The sequence below is a fragment of the Mobula birostris genome, chromosome 21 (assembly GCF_030028105.1).
Source record: "Mobula birostris isolate sMobBir1 chromosome 21, sMobBir1.hap1, whole genome shotgun sequence".
Lineage (NCBI taxonomy): Eukaryota > Metazoa > Chordata > Chondrichthyes > Myliobatiformes > Myliobatidae > Mobula > Mobula birostris.
Genome location: NC_092390.1, coordinates 59,766,472 through 59,790,327, shown reverse-complemented (window position 1 = coordinate 59,790,327; position 23,856 = coordinate 59,766,472). Strand labels below are relative to the sequence as shown.

The following is a 23,856-nucleotide window of genomic DNA, read 5'->3' as shown; positions in this document are numbered from 1 at the left end:
CCACACCTAAGTCAGCAACTAGAGAGGAATGGGTGTTTGTGGACTGTGAGCCTTGGCCCTGATGTAAAGTCAAGGCAGTTTTTTAAGGTGTGAAACACACAACACAATGTCAAATGAAAAGCAGAAACCAGATGGGCCAAAGCCTGCAGCATGGTAGCGTAGTGGTTAGAGCAACGCTTTATAGTACAGGCAACACAGGTTCAATTCCTGCCACTGCCTGTAAGGAGTTTCTTCTTGCTTCCCATGTCAGCATGAGTTTCCTCTGGGTGCTCTGTTCTCCTCCCACAGTCCAAAGACCTAGCAGTCAGTAGGTTAATTGAGCATTGTAAATTGTCCAGTGATTGGACTAGGGTTAAATCGAGGGTTGCTGGGTGGTGTGGCTCGAAGGACTGGAAGGGTCTATTCCACACTGTACCTCAATAAATAAATAAAGCAGTTAGTGAAATATTTCACTTGAGTCACCGGTCTCCTAATGCTGTAGTAGTAATTCTGTATTCCCCTGAGGGAGCCTGTTAACAGTCATCCCCCAGGATAAAATGGTGCTGCTTCTCCTGCGGTGACTCTGAGGGGGAGGCTATGTAGCATACAGACCAGGACCACCAGACTCAAAAACAGTTACTTTCCCCAGTAGTAAAGCTGATCAGTGGGCACGTGGCCAAGTGGTTAAGGCGTTCGACTAGCGATCTGAAGGTCGTGAGTTCAAGCCACAGCCGAGGCAGTGTGTAGTGTCCTTGAGCAAGGCACTTAATCACACAGTGCTCTGCGACGACACCGGTGCCAAGCTGTGTGGGTCCTAATGCCCTTCCCTTGGACAACATCGGTGTCGTGGAGAGGGCGGACTTGCAGCATGGGCAACTGCTGGTCTTCCATACAACCTTGCCCAGGCCTGTGCCCTGGAGAGTGAAGACTTTCCACGTGTAGATCCATGGTCTCGCAAGGCTGATCAACACCTCCACCCACTAACTCCAGCACTACTTTATAATTTCCCATCAGTCACCTTGTGCACAGCCTGGCATCACTTTATGGCCATACTATCAATGTATACAAGCTCTCTTAGGTACTGTATTTATTTTTATTTATTGTTATTATTATTGTTGTGTTTTTTATGCTGCATCAGATTTGGAGTAACAGTTATTTGGCTCTCATTACGCTTGTGTACAGGAAATGACATTAAGCAGTCTTGAATCCTAAATGTATCAAGGCAGAAGTGAGAGTTGCCCATTTCCTCAGCAATTTCTTTTTTTATTGGCGCTGCTTGACTGCAGATGTGCATTTTGTATCATATTTCCAGCATCTAAAATATTACAATTGTCATAATTAGGTGTATGCTCACATGGATGTTAATGGACTCTTCTACACCCCGAAGCTGATTGATGGTGTGGTCTGAGAAGAGGAGTTGAGTTTGTGGATATGCTGCTCTGTCTGGATAGTTTTAATTCAGTCTGAACATTTAGGAAACTGTCTGTTGAATCAAACCACAGCTTACATTGAAAATGGCAATTTCATGCGGATATTAGTCCTGACCAGGCTTAGCGATGATGTGAATTCTTGATTCTGGTCCAGGAATGTAGATTCAGATTCAGTTCCACTTATTTATTTAGAGATACGGTGCGGAAGAGGCCTTCTGGCCCTTCGAGCCACACCATTCGGCAATCCCTGATTTAACCCTAACCTGTTTACAATGACTAATTAACCTACTAACCTACTAACCAGTGCATCTTTGGATTGTGGGCGGAAACCGGAGCACCCGGAGGAAATTTGCGCAATGCACGTGGCGTACAAACTCCTTACAGAGGACGCTAGATTTGAACTCCAAGCTCTGCCGTCCTGAGCAGGAATAGCGTCACACTAATCGCTACGCTGCTCTGTGACTGTCTACATCCACAGTATAGAAGGAAATGCTCGGTTTGCCAACAACCAGCACGACCTAACGATGTGCAAGCGACGCCATCCTGACATGCCCGCAGTGTTCATCAGAACAACATGAGCAATAACAAGAACAGAACAGCAGCAGCGAGACAAACTCCGTCTTTGCTCCTGCCCACCCACTCTCACAGACAGACAGTTCCCCAACCCCAGGACAGGCTGCCTCAGAGTCTCCAGTTGACCGGCAGACTGGAAGACATCAGGCCTCTGACTTCCCCCGTAAACTCACAGATGTAGGGCTTCGGTCACTGGGCCCCTCTTGCCACTTAAACCTTCATTGCTTCCTGTTTTCAGTCCTACTCCATTAAAGGCAGGGGTGTCTGTTTCCACAGTGGGACAACACCAGTAGTGTCTGGCTGTTCTTTGAATTATTCTGTCTGACTCTGAATAAATCTGAAATTTAAAAACAAATTGAAAGTATTGGAAATAATCAGGAAGTTGGGCAACATTTATAGGGAGAGGAACAAAGTTCAGGTTGCTAACTTGAAGTTTTAACACTGAATCTCTCATCACAGAGTCACCTGATCTGTTATTCCAGCATTTCTTTTGTTGCAGGTGCAGAAGTGGGTGGATTGTGTGGCTCTGTGTCTTCTGGGAACTTCTTGTTGCTTCACTTTCCACAACGATTACAAGGCAGTAATCTTCCTCTCAGTCAGTGAATTAACTGCAAGTGTAAGCAGATTATGTGTGGTCTTTTTTATGCCATGGACCATTGAACAAGGGATCCGTGGACCCCAGGTTGGGAATCAAAAATGCTAGAAAAACTCAGCTAGTCAAGCAGCATCTTTAAAAAAGATTTCTGTCCAATAACCTTTCCTTAGAACTGTGGAAATAATATAATATGCCTGGCAACACTTGGTAGAAGTGGCTGGTCAGTACTAACAAAACTGTTACCAATTCCTGCCACAGATATTGTAATCCAAGGGGCATAGATGGGGATGGGCTGTGACAAGAGGAATTACCACACACCTTACCATTCCAACTATCACTGAGCACATTAGCTTTGTATGCACGTGCACCCTTCCTATTATGGTGGTGGAAGCAATGATTCAGGATTTTCACAAGAGAAATGGACAGATTGTTGAGAGAATTATCTGTGGGATTGTGAGGGAATGATTGGGTTGCTGTACAGGGGGCCAGTATGAATCTGATGGACCAAATTGCCTCTGTCAGTGCCAAAGTTATTTTGTAAATATACAAGTATTTGGAGTCCCAAAATATGCTTAAATTTTTATTTTTTTTAGATTATGAGAACACTCAGTCCTCTTTTATTGTCGTTTAGAAAAGCATACATGCATTAAGAAATGATACAATGTTTCTCCAGAGTGATATCACAGAAAATAGTACAGACCAAAGACTAACACTGACAGAACCACATAATTATAACATATAGTTACAACAGTGCAAAGCAATACCATAATTTGATAAAGAACAGACCATGGGCACAGTAAAAAAAAGTCTCAAAGTCACGAGTCGATCGACTCCCGAGTCCCCGAGAGCAGGCAGCAAATGGGAGAAACTCCCTGCCATAAACCTCCAGGCAACTTGCCGATACCTTGGAAGCGGCTGACCCCAGCCGACTGAGTCTATCCATCCGAAAACTTCAAGCTTCCAAGCAGCCTCTCTGATACAGCCTTTTGAGTGCCTTTGACCTCACCCCGGCCGCTGAAACACGCAAAGCCGAGGATTTCGGGGCCTTCAGCTCCGGAGATTCCGGTTACCACACAGTAGCAGCGGCAGCGAAGCAGGCATTTCAGAAGTTTTCCAGATGTTCCTCTGTGCTCTCACGTCTGTTTCCATCAAATCAGAATTGTACACGGTCCCCTACTTGACAGATAACAGATGTTCATCACCGAAGTGGTCGTGCGCGCTGCCGTCACGCCGCCATCTTCTCCCCCCTCCCCAAGGGGGGAAGTTTATTTATTTAGTGATACAGCACGGAATTGGGCTTTCTGGCACTTTGAGCCACGCCACATCAGCAATCACCGACAATCCCAATTTAACCCTAACCTAATCGCGGGACAATTTACAATAGCCAATTAACCGACCCAGTACGTCTTTGGACTATGGGAAGAAACCGGGGCATATGGGGACATTCCACAGGGTGGATGTAGAGAGACCCTTTACAGAGGGCGCTGGGAATGAACTCCGAACTCCGAACTCCAAACTCCAGAATTCCCACCGCTGTCTGTAAGGAGTTTGTACATCCTCCCTATGACCATAGTCATAGTCATAGTCATAGTCATACTTTATTGATCCTGGGGGAAATTGGATACCCATGGGTTTCCTTCGGGTGCTGTGGTTTCCTCCCACAGTCCAAAGATCTACCCGTGAGTAGGTTAATTGGTGGTGGTAAATTGTCCCCAGATTAGGCTGGGGTTAAATTGGGGGATTGCTGGATGGTGTGGATCAAAGGGCCAGAAGGGCAGATTCTGTGCTGTATATTGGTAATAAAAAAAAATAAAACTCTGACGCTCTGAACTGTAATAACACTGCACAAACCGCTACACAATTGTGGCACCCAAAGTTCAAAATTAAATTCAAGCTCATATCTGATGGGACACGTAGTTGTGCATACAACCGTAAACTCAACTCTGATTAATCATTTAATGTTTTGGATATAATGTAATTTGCCTGTTTATGCTACTTTAGATCTCAAAACAGTAAAAGTGACTTCTTTGATATTTTGTCCATATACTACATCAGTCATGTTAAGTTTCTGTGAACTGTGCCTGAATTGTAAGAAATTGAAAAGGACATTCAATGAGCAGTTGTTTGGTGTGCTTTTGAGAGTCTTTTCCTGAAGGGTTTACAGCTCACAGCATTTACTGGCCCACGCAGTTGCTGAAAATCTTCTGTGTGAAAGCTTTTTGGCTTGGCTTACTTTTAGTTTCATGCTCGAAGCTGGAATGTTGTGATTGGTTCTATGGATATATGAGGTGCCACGGTAGCGTAGTGGGTTAGCGCCATGCTATTACAGCTTGGGGCAACAGATTTCAGAGTTCTGTAAGGAGTTTGTACATTCTCCTTGTGGGTTTCCTCCGGGTGCTCCCGTTTCCTCCCACAGTCCAAAGACGTACAGTTAGTAGATTAACTGGTCATTGTAAATTGTCCTGCGATTAGCCTAGTGCCAGCTTGGGGTTTGCTGGGCGGTGGGATTCACAGGGCCGGAGGGGCTGTTCTGCACTGTATCTCAATAAATTAATAAATACATATCTGAATTATATTGAAGAGGAGAAAAGGGGCAAGACATCTTAGGGTTAGCAGAGTGGCGTAACTAGTAGTAACCAATGTGCAAAAGACAGCAAACTGTACAAATAAAAAAAAGTAACTAAATAAGCAATAAATATTGAGAACAAGAGATGAAGATCCTTGAACAAGTTATCTTTGAGTAGCAGAGAAGGTAAGGGAGCAATGGGTAAAGCAAATAATATTTCAAATGAGGCCAGTGAAAATTTCCATCATGGCTTACCTGGAGTTTTTTTTCAGTAGCATTAGTTACGTTATTAAGTAAGGTGGTATTAAGCAAATGTGTATTTTACCTATCATCCAATGCCAAATGATGCAACTTGGTGATCAGTGAAAATTACTGAAGAACCATTGGGTTTAACCAGGCTAAATTTTACACTAAACTTTGTGTGTGTGTGTGTGTGTGTGTGTGTGTGTGTGTGTGTGTGTGTGTGTGTGTGTGTGTGCGCGTGTGTGCGCGCACAGATTATTCTCCAGGTCAGTTACTGAAATATAGAAGACTTGGAAAACCACTGTGCTTAATTCTGACAAATGTTGAGCAGTTGATGCAGAAACAGTGTTATGCAATATGAATGTAATTTGAATTGGGACTTTGAAAAATGGAGGCGATTATACATAAATTGCTCAACTCCAAGAAAAGAGAATTTTGAAAGTGCTTTTTACAAGTTGATCCAAATTAGTGATATCTTAACAATTTCTCTTGTGTGCCTTGGTAGTTTTGAGAAGAGTTTAATTATCAATGATTAATGAATTATTAACAATAATTAAGGAGTTCTTGAGGAAAAAAGATGGATTCTGTTGCTTATTTATGTGTATTCATTGTTTTACTACTAATAAATGTATAACAAACAGATTGAATTAATTGAGCGTTTTAGAGAATCTGTTAAAAAAGGCTAATAGAGGTTGACCACCGTTTTATCGGAAACTGATGGTTTGGCACCTCTTTTAATTCAAACCATCGCTCACTTTTCATGAAACGTCTGTTGGATAAGGTGAATGCTGGCAATTCTGTACAGACATTTATTAAAAAACTTAACATGAAGGACATGCTTTGATTCATTGCTCGAGGGTGGGAAAAGGTAGAACCTTCAACACTAAAGAATGGCTGGCATAAGTTGTGACCTGTCTTGGTGTTTGCCATTATTATTGCCTGACCTCTTTTGATCTGGCAAAAATATTAATCTGGCAAGGCTCAGGAATAGAGGGTGCTGGAAAATCGGTAGACAACCTGTACAACCTGTAACCCGGCTTCAGTTTCCGCTGGTCCCTGTAAGGAGTCTGTAAATTCTCCCCGTGACCACGTTGGTTTCCCCTGGGTTTTCCAGTCTCCTCCTACAGTCCAAAGACCTACCGCTGAGTAGGTTAATTGGTGGTCATTGTAACTTGTCCTGTGATTAGGCTCAGATTAAATTGGGGGATTACTGAGCGGCATGGCTCAGATGTTCTGCGCTGTATCTCAATCAATTAATAAATAAATCAATAATACCACATATTCTCGAAACCCAGCTGCCGCCAAGCCAGCGTGAGACATTTCCTGTGGAAACATCTCACTGCTCTCATTGTAAAGGATCATGGCTGCTTCATTTGGCAATGAAAATAATTGTTATATATCTTTCTATTATGGATGACGTTTAAAGAATCGAGGGACGGTATTGAACCCCAGGTGCTAAGAGAATTGCTGCACGTGCCCTACGTTTGCCACCTCTGTCTGTCCAACATATTGTGTGTGTTCAAAGGTTCATCTTATCAAAGTATACAACTCTGAGATTCAATAAAAATGTATCTTAATGATCCTTTATGTTCCAGCTCTACGTGCCTTTTGTGTAAGAACACATCAATTCATAACAGTTACCGTCACTGATACTAGTTTTGTTTTCATTCTGGGTTAATTAACTGAATTTAAATGCCTGATTTACATGGTAACTAATCCAGTAAACTAACCACAATGCTTGCAACTCTTTGCGGGTAGAACAACTCACTGACCAAGTAATTCTGGTGAATGAAGCTTGCTGAATAAAAGCTGCTGGTTCATTGATGGTATGCCCACACACTGAGCTGTGTCGATATTGTATGTATCCTCCATGTCTACAGGGAGTTCCTGGAAATGAGAATGATGCTGGTGCCTGGTAATATGTTTTATGTTAACCGGAGTTGATTATGACTTCTCCAGTCACGCCTGAATATGTAACGGGACAGCCGCAAACTGAGCACATCAGCTAAATCCTACATTAAGCAAAACAAAGCATTCATTGTACGCATTTTGACAGCGAGTCAATCCTGCCTGTGGTCATGAATAAACTAAATCCGATTTGCCACAACTCTTGTGGGATTTAAATCACAGTGATTATGCATTGCATATTGGGAATCCGATCATTCAAATGTGGTGTGGAAGTCGCAGTGCTTTGGTGTCTGGAGAGAAGTGCAAGCTATCAATAGCTTAGAAAGTCAGAATGCAAAAAAAGTGCACAATAAACAAATAGGTAAAACAGTCAAAAAGTCAAAAGTAAATTTATTATCAAATGTGTGCATGTCACCATGCACTACCTTGAGATTCATTCTTTGCGGGCATTCACAGAAAGCGCAAAGAAACCTGGAATAAATGAAAAGCTACATACAACTGATGGACAGACGATGCAATAGCGTCCTTACACATCTGGAGAAGAAGGATGCTTATGTGAGGATGCTGTTCTTGGACTACAGTTCAGCATTCAACTCCATAATTCCATCCAGGCTCAACAGGAAGCTCAGAGACCTCGGCCTTGACCCTGCCTTGTGCAACTGGATCCTGGACTTCCTGTCAGATCACCGGCAGGTGGTAGGAGTGGGCTCCCTCACCTCTGTCTCTCTGACCCTCAACACAGGTGCCCCTCAGGGCTGTGTACTAAGTCCCCTCCTGTACTCCCTGTATACCCATGACTGTGTCACCACCCACAGCTCTAATCTGCTAATTAAATTTGCCAGTGATACTACATTGATTGGCCTAATCTGAAACAATAACGAGGCAGCCTATGGAGGAAGTCATCTCTCTGACACAGTGGTGTCAAGAAAACAACCTCTCCTTCAATGTCACAAAAACAAAGGAGCTGGTTGTGGATTACAGAAGGAATGGAGACAGGCTAACCCCTATTGACATCAGTGATCAGTGGATCTGGGGTTGAGAGGGTAAACAGCTTTAAGTTCCTCGGCATCCACATCACCGAGGCCCTCGTGGTCTGTACACACCAGCTGTGCGGTGAAAAAGGCACAACAGCACCTCTTTCACCTCAGACGGTTGAGGAAGTTTGGTATGAGCCCCCAAATCCTATGAACTTTCTACAGGGACATAATTGAGAGCATCCTGACTGGCTGTATCACTGCCTGGTATGGGAACTGTACCTCCCTCAATCACAGGATTCTGCAGAGAGTGGTGTGGACAGCCCAGCACATCCGTAGTTGTGAACTTCCCATGATTCAGGACATTTACAAAGAAAGGTGTGAGAAAAGGGTCCAAAGGATCATTTGGGGACCTAAGTCACCCCAACCACAATCTATTTCAGCCACTACCATCCAGGAAAGAGTATCATAGCATAAAAGCCAGGACCAACAGGTTCCAGGACAGCTTCTTCCACCAGACCATCGGACTGATTAACTCTTGATGATTTGAGTGTATTTTTATGTTACATTAACTGTTCTATTTATTATAAATTACTATGATTGCACATTGCACATTTAGATGGAGACGTAACGTAAAGATTTTTACTCTCATGTATGTGAAGGATGTGTGAAATAAAGTCAATTGAATTCAATTCAAAGACGGACAAACAACTGATGTGCAAAAGACAACAGACAGTGCAAATACAAAAAGAAAAGATAATAATGATAATAAATAATGTTGAGAACATAAGTTGTAGAGTCTTTAGGTTGTTAGCGCTTATTTCCCACCTGCAGTTGCCTACAGTGCAAGGAGTTCAAAGGTCAACTCTTATTGATGGAACTGGAGTCACATATAGATTAGGGCAGGTGGTAAAGATGACATATTCCTCATGTTGGGGTGAGTAAAGTAGAAACACTATATGGGTCAGGTGACATATGTGAGGAGATACAAGATCGGACTTGGGTTGAATAGAATGGCTGCTGCCACATTAGATCAATCTCCTCACTGTCAGTCAGCCTTCAACATTGCACTGTTTGACACGAGCCAGAAGCTTATCAATTCAGTTGCTGTTCTAGAAGGCAGAAGCTAATTTTATTCATTGACTAGCAACACGCATAAAAGTTGCTGGTGAATGCAGCAAGCCAGGAAGCATCTCTAGGAAGAGGTACAGTCGACGCTTCGGGTCGAGACCTTTCATTAGGACTAACGGAAGAAAGAGCTAGTAGGAGATTTGAAAGTGGGAGGGGGAGGGGGAGATCCGAAATGATAGAAGAAGACAGGAGGGGGAAGGATGAAGCCAAGAGCTGGACAGGTGATTAGTAAAAGGGATACGAGACGATCATGGGACGGGAGGCCCAGGGAGAAAGAAAAGTGGGAGGGGGGAAGCCCAGAGGATGGGCAAGGGGTAGAGTGAGGGGGCAGAGGGAGAAAAAAGAGAGAGAGATAAAGAATGTGTGTGTATATAAATAAATAAATAACAGAAGGGGTACCAGGGGGAGGTCGGGCATTAGCAGAAGTTTGAGAAGTCAATGTCCATGCCATCAGGTTGGAGGCTACCCAGACGGAATTCCGCCTGGTCAAACAAACCTCCAATGACGATATAGCTATGTCAAAAATGATTAAAGGTACACTGCCATTAAGTGTGTGCTCTCTAAGAATTCCGATGACTGCACATACGGTAATTTCACAGATTATTGAATTTGTGGAGTTAGAGTTGATAAATATGTTTGAGGTGAAGATTGGCAGGCAATTGAAACTCAAGGGAAATGTATGCTACAGGGAGAGGGTGGGGAAAATGCTGCTCCTATTCCCGCTAAATCAGCCAATGACCTTATTGCATAGCAGAGCCGTCTCCAGGGCCCAATTTGTTTACTCCAGTCAGATTCATTTATTTATCACATGTACAGTACAAAACTAAACTCATTTCAAAACTAATTTCATGACATATGTGAGTGATGATAAACCTGATTCTGATATGGGTCTCTATTTCAGACTGAGAGTGGGAAGGAGCAGGGAGAGGGGAATCTTGGTTGGGAAAATGGGAAGGGAGAAGTGTGAGAGCGGGAAGAACCAGAGAGACATTCTGCGATGATCAGTAAATTGATTGTTTAGAATCAGATGACCTTGTCTGGTGTCTCAGGGCTGGGTGAGTCTGCACCTGTGCCATCTCCCTCCACACCTGGCACCCCTTCTCTGCCACCTGAACCATAGCTCTCCCGTGGCACTCCAGCTCATGCCAGATTTACAAACTCACTCTCCACTCCATGTTGACTGTGCAAAAGTCTTGGGCACCTTGGCTATATATTTATGACTAAGACTTTTGCACTGTACTGAATTTGTCTTAGGCACCCTAGCTATATATATGTATGTGCCAAAGATTTTTGCTGGGTACTGTACATCAAAGCAGACAGTGAAATGTGTCGTCCTCATTAACAGCCAGCACAACCTTAGGATAAGCTGGGTACAGCCCACAAGTGTCCGCATTCTAGTGCCAATAACGCATGTCTGTTCTGATCATCAGAACTTTGCAAGCAACAACAAATAGTAAACAACATCAAAACAAGACACTTTTCTGCCTATCCATCCACCCAACAACCTCCGATCTTAGAATCCACTGACCTGGGCTACTCGCTGACCTGACATCCATTCACAGGTGTCCTTTGGCTCTTCTTTTAACACAGAGCATTGAGTGGAGGCCTAGACTCCGACCTGAACTCAAACTCCCCCACATCCCTTTCCCTGAACCCTAACCTGATCCCTAACTACCCTCTCTAGCCCCAAAACCATCCTTATGAACCTAAAAAAACAACTAAATTTAAGCCACAGCCTCAACAGAAACTGCAGCTCAGCACCTTCTTGGCCATCAACATCCTGACTTGGTTTCTTAAGTCCTTATGTTCAAACGCAATTTCTACAGATTGGTTTGCAGGAGATATAGGATGGAGTGGTGCTCCAAGAGTGAATCAATAGAGAAAGCTATCATAAATCTTCAGAACAGGAGTTTCCAACCAGGGCTCCATGGAACCCTCAGTTAATGGTGGTAGTCCATGGCATTAAAAGGGTTGGGAGCCCTTTGCTTTAGGAAAAGCTTTAGTGGCAATTGATACAACACGAGTATTTCCTTGTTTCCTGGGTGTAACAGATGCATCCTTATAAAATCTCGTCTCTGCTTAGTTCATTTATTTTCAATTCTAAATATGGGCTTTATATGTTTGTTTATATTTTCTGATTATCTCAATTTGTCTGCTCTTATCTCTTAAATTAAACCCAAATGCTTTGAATTCATAGTGTAACTGTCAGTCCTATGGGAAGCAACCACAATGGTCACTTTCCTTATTACTGGTAATGTTGTTACAAATTGCTTTATCTAAAGCTTTCCCTGAGGCACATGATGCACCATTTCATTAAAATACTACATTATCTACAGCATGGAGCTGGCAAGCGAGCAGAGGAAAGTGAACTGCAACAGATACAACAGAGAAACATTAGTGCCAAAAAGTAGTAGTTGGAATAAATTGAAAATTCAACTTGTTGTGTTAGGGGAGTGAAATTAATGCAACGGCTGCAAGCAAAAACATGAAGGCAAACAGCTCAAAGTTCAAAGTAAATTTTATTATCAAAGTACATACATGTCACGATACACGACCCTGAGATTCATTTTCCTGCGGGCATACTCAGCAAATCTATAGAATCATAACTATAACAGGATCAGTGAAAGATCAACCAGAGTGCAGAAGACAACAAACTGTGCAAATGCAGATATAAATAAATAACAAGAACATGAGATGAAGAGTCCTTGAAAGTGAATTCATTGGCTGTGAGAACATTTCCGTGATGGGGCAAGTGAAGTTGAGTGAAGTCACTCCAGTTTTTATCACTTCCTGCATCACTCCAAATTTCTCAGTCTTAAAATGAATTACCTGAAAATTTGTAGTTGAATCCAGCAGTTAGAAAAAAATGGCTCATTTATTCAATGTCACAGACCTGTAAATTATGTTAGAATATATAGTCACATTGCTGAAACATGATATCAATAGAAAATATGATTTCAAATCCTCATTGCAAGTTTCTTAAAGTTCCTCAAGTTTCATTTGGTTTAGCCCTGTCATCGTATCCTCACCTCCGAGCCTCTCTCGGGTCTCAGCCCCTCCTTCTGTTAGCAAGTAAACTCTCTTTATCATTTAGTGTCTGTCATCAGGGACTTCTACCACCCAGGACATACTCTCTTCTTGCTGCTGCCATCGCAATGAAGGCACTGGAGCCTCAGGACTCACACCACCAGGTTCAGGAAGAGTTATTACCCCCGAACGATCCGGCCCTTGAACCTGAGGGGATAACTCTATTTAATTTGTCTCATCATTGAAGTGTTCCCACAACCAATGGACTCACTTTCAAGGATTCTTCATCTCCTGTTCTCAATGTTTATTGCTGATTTATTTGTATATTTGTTACTCTCATTTCTTTCTTTTCGTATTTGCATGGCTTGTAGTCTTTTGCACACTGGTTGAATGCCCAGGTTGGTCAGTCTTTCATTGATTCTGTTATAGTTGTTACTCTATATATTTATTGAGCATGCCCACAAGAAAATGAATCTCAGGGCTGTATATGTATGTATATACTGTATATATAATGTGTGTGTGTATATATATGTATGTATGTATTTTGATAAATTTACTTTAAATTTTGGACTTTGACCCTCTGGAGCCTCAGTTTTCAAACCATACAATTAAAGCAGAGTAATTGCTCACATGAATGACAGCTATAGACAGCAGGCTCCTCTGAAGAAAATTCCTGTGTGTATCTTTACATTGTAGTAGTAAAGAATGATTTTCTGTGATGTCCTCTGAATGGCGCCATGTAAATTTAAGATTATTTAATGCCATTTCCAGTACACAAGTGTAAAGGAGGACAAAATAATTTTTATTCCAGATCGAATGCAGCACAAAAAAACACAATTAGAAGTAGAACACAAAAATAATTTAGGAAAACATTATTTTTTTTCTCTTATGTTTTTTGTGTGCAGGAGGGTGGGTTAGTGGAGGTGTTGCTTCGCCTTACTGCTTGTTCTGTTTTTGAGTCTGGTGGTCCTGGCGTGGATGCTGTGTAGCCTCTACCCTGATGGGTTTGGGACAAACAGTCCATGAGCAGAAGTCTTTCTTAAAAGCCTGATTGTCATTTTGCATACATCTCCTTAGTTTGAGATTTTGTTTTCCCCCTGCTGAGTGCCCATTTTTCCTTTGATATCTAAAATAAGTGGAAAAATGACTCCCTGCTCACGAAACATTCTGAAAATGGAGGCTGATACCAGAGGCTGCTTATATATCTTCCATAATTGGGACAACTTATACTTTACGAAGCCCAAGCAATAGAGTGAAATATTAGGTTGAACTGCTCTCTACTAAACATAAATTTACCTATTCTCTTTAGACAAACTCAGACAATAACGTGCACAATGTCAAGTTCAGGTTCAAGTTTATTGTCATTCATCCGTACACCAAATGAAACAATATTCCTCTGGACCAAAGTGCACAATGCTGTACATATAACTCACACACAGGTAATAGTGTCACACATAAATTAACAAATAATAAGGTGCATTTATGACACAAGTCAAAATGTGAACAGTATAATGCTACTGGCGCTTCAGGTGTGATGAGACCTGTGTGATGACAAGGATTTCAGTAGTCTCACAGCCTGGGGAAGGAAGCAGTTTCCCATGCGAACTGTTCCTGTTCTAATCCTGTGGTACCTCCTGCCTGATGGTAGGGTGGTCAAAGAGATGGGATTAATCATTGACAGTGCTAACAGCCCTGCGTACGTGCTCTTCCTGATAAATAGCTTGGATATTTCTTCAAGCCTCGTTTTTTGTTATAGGTAACTGAAGTGCTGTAATATCTGTGCTGCCATTTACTAGTGAAATCTGTAAGATTGATCATAATTATTTCACATAGAATAAATGGAATCTTGTTTCAAGGCAGGAAATGGGAGCGACATGGAGGTATGCTATCTTCAGTCTTTTTGTTGTTCATTTATTGTTGAAATCAGATTGATGCAGATGCTGAGACTCTGAGTCATGTAGTTAGTTGTGAAATGAATAGGGGCTCTTATACTGAGAGTACATAATGAAGCTGACAAAGAAACTCCTTTCAATGACTTCACAGCTGAGCAGTCAATTGCCCTGTGTGCCTGAATTTTAAGATCAGTACTTCCAATCAGCTGCCAAATGTACCTTTAAGAAATCCCTTCTGCATTATCTTTGATACATGCAGTCAGGAACTTGTACTAGCAACTATCAGGTACAAACTTTGCAGAGAAACTGTATTTTTTTTCTGGGCAACTATCTTATGCTGCGTGCAATGTGTGATTTTAACAGGCAAATCACGGACAGTGAGTTTGGAGAGGAGTCAGTTGGACTGGATTTGAATATTCCATTGTCTGAATCTGACTGCTTGAACAGTTCCTGAATGCTAACCAGCTAGAGTATTGTTAACAGAGGCTACTTTCAATCTAGTCAGTCTTCTTTCACATCTAATTAGATTTCGGTTTTCACCAGGAATATGTTTTTAAACATTGTACGACTTGACCATCAGTGAAAATTTGGGATAGCATGGTAGCATAGTGGTTAGCACAACGCTTTACAGTACAGGTGACCTAGGTTCAATTCCTACCGCTGCTCGTAAGGAGTTTGTACGTTCTCCCTGTGACCACGTGGGTTTCCTTCGGTTTCCTCCCACAGTCCAAAGACCTACCGGTTGGTAAATTAATTGGTCATTGTAAATTGGTCCTGTGATTAAGCCAGGATTAAATCATTCAGGAGTCGCTGGTGGCACAGCTCGAAGGGATGGAAAAGCCTATTCCTTGCTGTATCTCAATAAATAAAAAATAAATAAAATTTAAGTGGATTATATTATACTGTCAGTAGTAACATGATTTTTTTTGTGCAAAAACTAAAGCTTCCATTTCATTGTTCTTCCATTATTATGAAAGGTTTCATAAGAAATTCTGCATTTCTCTCTTAGCATCTGTGATACCACACCTAGTTTTGATTATCTGTTTCCTCTTCTCCTAAAACCATTAGCACTTGCAGATAACAACACGCATCAAAGTTGCTGGTGAACGCAGCAGCAGGCCAGGCAGCATCTCTAGGAAGAGGTACAGTCGACATTTCGGGCCGAGACCCTTCGTCAGGACGAAACGTCGACTGTACCTCTTCCTAGAGACCCTGCCTGGCCTGCTGCGTTCACCAGCAACTTTGATGTGTGTTGCTTGAGTTTCCAGCATCTGCAGATTTCCTCGTGTTAGCACTTGCAGATGTTTGGGTTCCTTGGTAGATCTTAATTGTTGATCATTCCCGGTGTCACCTTTGGCAAGACATTCAGTCACTGAGCAAGATTCTGTCCATCCCATATCTACACCTGTCAGCTTTGCAACTGGCCTGATCGATTAGCAGATATTTCTTCCCCTTCCTGCATGTACTGAAATTAATTTTATCATCTCAAAATTGGCCTTGGATTGGAGCTGGCTTCCATTGATATTTCTGGCCCCATTATATACTGCAATCTGCCTAGTGGTCCATAGAGCACTTATTGATGACGTTATGTGTTGTATGACAAGTTGGCCAAATTTTTTCTGTCGCACTACAGAGAATTTTGTTCTACATTTCCAACTGTGGCTGCCATTGAAAAGCCAGTTTTTCCCGTGCACCTCTAATTATCCTTGAATAGTGGTGGTGAGTCATTATTCTGAACTGCAGCAGTTCTTGTGGTGAAGGTACTATAAGATCATAAGATATAGGAGCAAAATTAGTCCATTTGACCCATCTGGTCTGCTCCACCTTTTCACCATGGCTGATTTATTATCCATCTCATCCCCATTTTCCTGTCTTCTCCCCATAACCTTTGACGCCCTTAATAATCAGGAGCTTATCAATCTCTGCTTTATATATACCCAATGAAGTGGCCTCCACAGCCACCTGAGGCAATAAATTCCACAAATTCTCTACCCTCTGGCTAAAGAAATTCTTCCTCATCCCTGTTCCAAATTGTCATCCTTATATTATGAGTCTATGCACTAAGGTCCTAGTCTTCCCCAATATAGGGAACATTCTCTCAGGGTCCACTCTACCTAGAGCAGGGGTCCACAACCTTTTTTATGCCATGGACCAATGCCATTAAGCAAGGGGTCCATGGAAGCCAGGTGGGAAACTCCTGAGCAAGACCTTTCAATATTCAATGTCTCACTGAGCTCCTTCCTCCAGTCAGTACAGACCTAGAGCCATCAAACACTCCTTGTGCATTAATCCTTTCATTCCTGGGGTCATTCTCATGAGCCTGTTCTGGAACCTCTGCAGTGGAGCTCCCACAGAGCTGCTCGGTAGGGAGTTTCATTGACAATGAAGGAATGCCTATGTATTTCCATGGAAACACCATTTCTAGGTGAACTTTTAGATGGTGAAATTACAATGTTGCAAAACATTATGATTGAGCATCCTAGTACACTCAAAACTCACACATTACGGGAATTTAAGACCAAGGAACCAGAGCCAGAATACCAACCTCCCCAGGGAAGAAAATAAGATAAACAAAATTAATGACAAAACAGGTATTAGAGCAGTTTGTCTGTAATATTTTTATGGGCATCAATGATTATCTTCAAAGTTCAAAGTAAATTTTATTATCAACATACATCTATATCACCACATACAACCCTGAGATTCATTTTCTTGCAGGCATACTCTGCAAATCTATAGAACAGTAACTATAACCGGGTCAATGGAAGATTGAGTAGAGTTTGTAGAAGACAACAAACTGTACAAATACAAATAAATAGCAATAATTATTTATTTATGAGAAAATGAAATAACAAGCTAAAGGGTCCTTAAAGTGAGATCATTGGTTGTGGGAACATCTGAGTAGATGAGTGTTGTTATCCCCTTTTGTTCAAGAGCCTGATGATTGAGGGGTGGTAACTGTTCCTGAACCTGGTGGTGTGAGTCCTGAGGCTCTTGTACCTCCTTCTTGATGGTGGCAGTGAGAAAAGAGCATGGCCTGGGTGGTGAGGAGGTTTGATAGATGTTGCTTTCCTGTAACAACGTTTCATGTAGATGTGCTCAGTGGTTGGGAGGGCTTTACCTGTGATGTACTGGGCCGAATCCACTAGCTTTTGTTGGATTATGTATACTTTCATTGGCTTCCATCTTTGTGAGATTCTATCTTTCCTTATGAAAATAGATGGAAAGATTTAAAGGCAGCTCACTGATTTTAATCACATTAATTGACCTATAACAATTTCTTTAATATTTAAGTCCTGGTGAAAGGTCTCGACACCATATGGCAACTGTTTATTCCCCTCCATAGATGCTGACTGAACTGCTGGGTTCCTGAAGCATTTTATGTGTGTGACTTGCCCAAGATTTCCAGCATTTGCAGAAACTCTTGTGTTCCTTAACAATTAATTGCATTCAACTATCGTATATGACACAGACAGTGCACTGGTTATGGCAGGTTTCAGTTCTTGAGAACAGTTCATGACCTGGACTGTCAATAAGTCAGAAATGAAGAAACACATTGGGTGAGAGAGGATCACAGAAACCACGGTGAGGAGGCGCAGGGAGAGCGGCCGCCAGCCAGTCTCACAGGCTCACTGAGTGAGCAAATATCTCTGCACAGTACTTTCAGATCTGCCTGGCCTGACCCAGCCCCTGATAGTCGTGGCTCGGGAGAGGTGGCGGGTGAGGAGAGAAGGGACCAGAAATGCCTGTTCCCACACGGCAGGGAATGCTGACAGTTGGCAAATCCATACTCACCAGTCCTGCTAATCTCCCAAACCTTTGTTCATATGTATGGAGTGTCCATATAGGCGTTTGGAAGCTGGAATACCTGTAAAATGGTAGGTGAAGATGGGGCTGGTGAGACACAGTGATGCTTTGCAGGCAGCTAACAAAACTTCTAACAATTCTACTAAATATACTTTTTTGGGACTACAATCAGTGAAATCCGTAGCCTGTACCTGTACTTTCCCACTGGGAGGTATGCTATTGAACCGTCTCTTCAACCTGGCTTCTTGAGGTACTCTGAAATATTCGGTGAACTGGACTCTCGAGTATGTCGTTGCGGCCATTGCTGGAGCGGACTTGGGGCCGGACTGAAGTGGCGGGGCCTGCGCCCGAGAGTGGATAACGAACCGATTTAAGTGCCAAGCCAGATTAAAAGATTAAGGCGTCGAGGCTGAGGGTGGAAGACGGACTGGTGACCAGCTCACTGCTGCACAAGGCTTTACTCACCTCAGCACTGAACCTCGCTCCACGGCCGTGCCCCGCACCTAACCTGGATCTATGGCAGTGCCCTGCGGCCATTGGCACTCACCTCAACACTGAACCTGGGTCCGCGGCCAAGCTGAAGCTCTGAACTGGCTACCGGAATGTGAACTCACTTAGAGTCATAGAAAGGTACAGAAACAGAAACATTCACTTCGGCCCATCTAGTCCATGAGAAACCATTTAAACTGTCTACTCCCATCGACCTCCACCCGGCCTGTAGGCCTCCACACTCTCACAATCCTCAGAGTGAAGAAGTTTCCCCTCATCTTCCCCTAAAATATGTTATCTTTCGCCCTTAACCCATGACCTCTAGTTGTAGTCCTACCCAACCTTAGTGGAAAAAGCCTGCTTGCATTTACCCTATCTACACCCCTCATAATTTTGCATACCTCTATCAAATCTCCCCTCAATCTTCTCCGTTCCAAGGAATGAAGTGTTAGCTTTAGGGAGCTATGTGGTTTATGCTCTGTGGATTGTTTGTTTACATGATTTGTTCTTTTTTTTTTCAACACTGCATATATAACTGTCTTGGTGGTGTGGGTATTTTTTTGTGAATTCTAATGTGTTTCTTTGCTTTGTGGCTGCCTGCAAGAAGATGAATCTCAAGGTTGTATACAGTATTCATACTTTGATGATCAATAAAGCATGAAAACAGATCTTTCAGCCCTCTGAGTCAGTGCCGACTGTAAGCAGCTAGTTGAACTAATTCTTCATTAATCCTGCATTCTCATCGACTCCCCCCAGATTCTACCACGCACCTCCACACTAGGGGCAATTTACAGTGGGCAATTAACCTACCAACCTGCACTGCTTTGGGATGTTGGAGGAAACCAGAGCACTCCGAGGAAACCCAAGTGGTCACAGGGCAAACGTGCAAACTCCACACATACGGCGTCCAAGGTTAGGACTGCACCCACTTCTCTGGTACCGTCTGCATGTATCTTATGCTACTTAAGATGTTTATTATTCAATACAAAAGATATATATAGAGGTAAAATTAACCTTTTCACTGGGGAATAAGATGTGCACATGTATTGTAAGTATATCATGTGGTCAGTTTGAATGCATTGTCTAATGGATGTTGTTTATATTTTAGTATACCATACACAATTAGTGAAGTGATTTTTAATCTGACCAGCTATATACCTTTTCTTTAACCTCTTGATTTGCTTCCCCAAAGATATAGGACTATTATTGATGAGCATTTTGGTATTTTTGACATCAATATCTCTTTAGTATGAGCTTTATCATTGGGTCATCTTCATTTTAAGCCCATCACCCCTGCTGGGAGCCTAGGCCATCGACAGCATCTTACCAGAGTCCTCTGTCCAGGGCTGATAGAAGGTTGATCAGCCCTGTTGCTTCTGCTTTCACCACACAACTTCATAAGTCTTCTAGGCAAAGATCCTTCCTCCCCCAGGGATGAGGTCTTTGGTGTTTCTGTAGTTCTGGGCTCTCACGGGATGAGGTTGCTAGCCCCATGCCCAACCCTCCTCCCCTCCTTTCCCAATCGGAGTTTTTAATCATTGGGTGGTCTGAGTTAATTTACAGAAATGGGGTTGCAAATCTGATCATGGAAAAGGGAATGGAGATGGAATAGGGTTGGGGAGGATAATATTCAACAGGGAACCCAATTTTGCTGGCTTTTTGGTTTAGTACGATCAACAAATGGCTAAAAGAATGGGGCATAATTTTAAGGTGATTAGAGAAAAGTAAAGGGAGGGATGTCAGAGGTAAGTTTTTTAGATAGAGGGTGGTGAATGCATGGAACACACTGCCAGGGAAGGTGGTAGAGGCAGATATATTAGGAATTTTTAAGAAATTCTAAGATAAGCATATTGATGATTTTTTTTTAAAAAATGGATGGCTGTGTAAGAGGGGAGGTTACATTGGTCTTAGAGTAGGTGAAAAGGTTGTGGCTGTAAGGGCCTGTACTGTTCTATATTCTGTGTTAATAGGAACACAAATAATGATACACAATGTCGTCTTATACAAATCCAGCTCCTGAGATGGTTATTGGTTATCGAGAGTTGATGATGTTTATTATTATTTGTATTTGCCCAAATTGTCATCCTTTGTATGTTGGTTGTTTATCAGTCTTTGTGTGTAGTTTTTCATTGATTCTATTGTATTTCCTTGTTCCATTGTGAATACTGCAAGAAAATGAATCGCAGTGTAGTATATGGTGAATTAATAGATTTGTTTTGAACTTTGAAGTATATAAGGGGAATATTGAAAGTCTAGGAAATGGGCATTTAGTGAAATTACAGAAGTGTCTTACAGGAATTCCTGAAATACTGGTGAGTATCAAGTAGAGTTCCTGGTGTAAACTGAAAATGGCCACGATCCCAAATCTAGCATGATCCCTTCTTACCGTTGATCAAGAGTTAAGTAGTTTTTTTTAGATTAGGTTAGATTATGAGGACACACAGTCCTCTTTTATTGTCACTTAGTAATGCATGCATTAAGAAATGATACAATTTGTTCCTCCAGAATGATATCGCAGAAACACAAGACAAACCAAGACTAAAAAAACTGACAAAAAACACATAATTATAACATACAGTTATGAAAGTGCAAAGCAATACCATAATTTGATAAAGAACAGACCCTGGGCACAGTAAAAAAAAAAGTCTCTAAGTCTCTTGAAAGTCCCATCATCTCACGCAGATGGTAGAAGGAAGAGAAACTCTCTTCCTGCCATGAACTTCCAGCGCCGCAAACTTGCTGATGCACCACCCTAGAAGCACCCGACCACAGCCGACTCTTGAGTCCGTCCGAAAACTTTGAGCATCCGACCAGCCCTCCGACACTGAGCACCGAGCACCATCTCAGCCAAGCGCTTTGACTCCGACCCCGGCAACAGGCAATAGGCAAAGCCGAGGATTTGGGGCCTTCGCTTCTGGAGATTCTCGATTGCACAGTAGCAGCGGCAGCGAAGCGGGCATTTCAGAAGTTTCTCCAGATGTTCCTCCGTGCTTCTCACGTCTGTCTCCATCAAATCAGGATTGTGCATGGCCCCTGCTTAACAAATACGATATCATTTCAGAGCGGCCACGCGCACTGCGTCACGCCGCCATCTTCTCCTCCCCTCCCCATATGGAATTAGTTTTTTTTAGTCAAAAACAATCTAACTTACTGTCATTGTTCCCTCTAAACTGTGTTGTCGTGCAGCCACGCAGTAACTGAAATGCTCCTGCACACATAGCCGTTGTCACTGAGCACCTGGAATTGAACGCAGTTAGAAAAAGTTTATGAAACATGGAAGATTTTCTGTGTTGTATTTCATTATACCCTTCAATTAATAAATAAAAGCAAAAGTATGTGATATTTCAGTTTTCATTCAGAATAGTTATATCATGCATATAACAAAAAAAAACATTTTAAATGCCGTGCAGTTTACAGGCTGGATAATAATTTCCTGCTCAGAGCAATGGTTGGTCTGCGCAACTGTAAAAAAAATTAGAGGCGATATTGACACAGTATTGGTCAGTCAGTCATAATGCAAGTGGGATTCTGGTACGGTGATTGACTTCTGTAAATAATTCATTGGTTGTTTTCTATGGTTGCATTTGCTTTGATGTTTTAATATTGTTGTGAGATGGATTTGTTTAGCTCACGTCCTAAAAGTTCAAAGGTTCATTTATTATCAAAGAACTCTGAAATTCTTCTTCTCCAGATAGCCACAAAACAAAGAAAGCCATGGAAGTCAGTTCAAAGAGAAACAGCAAACCTACCCCCACCCGCACAAAATAAAGGCAACACGATTATCAACCCCCCCGCGTGAAACACAACAAGAATATCGATCCCCCTCCCCTGCACAACAAACTACCATAAACACAAGTGTAATCTAAATATGAAATTAATATCTGACTGTAATCCAGAAGGATGTGAAGCAACATGTTGTTAAGAAGTGAGTCTCTTTGCAGTCAGCCCACAGGTGCCATGCCCTGTGTGGATATCTATTCAAAAGTTTTAGAGTCAGTGCGTAGAAAAGGTGCCTGCAATGAACCTAGTCATCATGGTCACACTATGAAAATCGAAGGTGGGAGCTTGATTGTCACAACTTGTGAGAATCTGGTAAATTCCCATTTAATTCTATGAAAAATTGAGGTAATAGAGCTGAAGCAAGATTAGCCTGGTTTTAAATTTCTGTGTAATTGCCTACAGACTCCTCGGAGCCTTTTTTGCCACAAAGCACCATATGCCAAATTTGAAAACCATCTTCATTTTGCCTGCTGTTCATGAAAACCTAATTTGCAAGAAATAAGTAGCCTAATTGAAAAGTAGCAATTTTCCCCAACACTGAGAAAACGCTTTGTTCGTAGAAAGCATTCTTCTAGGGAGCATCACAACCTGGTATGGAAGTTGTCCTGTCCAAGACCAAAAGAAGCTGCAGAAGATTGTGAACACAGCCCAGCACATCACACAAACCAATCTTCCGTCCGTGGACTCACTTTACACTGCACACTATTGGAGCAGTGCTGCCAGGATAATCAAGGACACGACCCACCCAGCCAACAGACTTTTTGTCCCTCTTCCCTCCGGGAGAAGGCTCAGGAGCTTGAAGACTTGTACGACCGGATTTGGGAACAGCTTCTTTCCAACTGTGATAAGACTGCTGAACGGATCCTGACCCAGATCTGGGCCGTACCCTCCAAATATCCGGACCTGCCTCTTGGTTTTTTTGCACTACCTTTCTTTCCATTTTCTATTTTCTATTTATGATTTATAATTTAAATTTTTAATATTTACTATCAACTTGTACTCAGGAGAGCGGGAAGCGCAGTATCAAATATCACTGATTATACGTTTTAGTATCAATTGTTTGGCGACAATAAAGTATAAAGTATAAAGTTCTGAGGTTTCATGAGGCATTGGAGCAGTTTTGGGCCCCATATGTAAGAAAGGCTGTGCTGGCGTTGGAGAGAGTCCAGAGGAGATTGATGAGAGTGATCCCAGGAACGAAAGGGTTAACATGAGGAGTGTTTGATAGCTCTGGGCCTGTACTTGCTGGAGTTTAGAAGAATGTGGGGGTTCTCATTGAAGCCTACCAAACACTGGAAGGCCTAGACGGAGTTAACTTTGGGAGGATGTTTCCAATAGTGGGTGAGACGGATGTCCCTTTAGGACAGAAACGAGCAGGAATTCCTCTAGCCAGAGGGGGATGAATTTACCACAGACTGATGCAGAGGCCAAGTTATAGGTTATTATAGCTTAAATTATGTCA

At 42.3% G+C, this 23,856-nt stretch overlaps 1 protein-coding gene across 3 annotated transcripts in view; it reads left to right on the top strand.

Annotated features, from left to right (window-relative positions):
• The window catches only part of afap1l2 (actin filament associated protein 1-like 2), a 276,181-nt gene that overhangs the window by 26,408 nt on the left and 225,917 nt on the right, over positions 1 to 23,856 (top strand). For 2 of the 3 annotated variants that reach the window (XM_072239587.1, XM_072239585.1), the window contains exon 2: positions 19,371 to 19,526. The exons of the other annotated variant lie outside the window; for it this stretch is intronic. In XM_072239587.1, the coding sequence (XP_072095688.1) occupies positions 19,371 to 19,526 (156 nt within the window). The remainder of the gene's footprint in view (positions 1 to 19,370; positions 19,527 to 23,856) is intronic. 3 annotated transcript variants of the gene reach the window in all.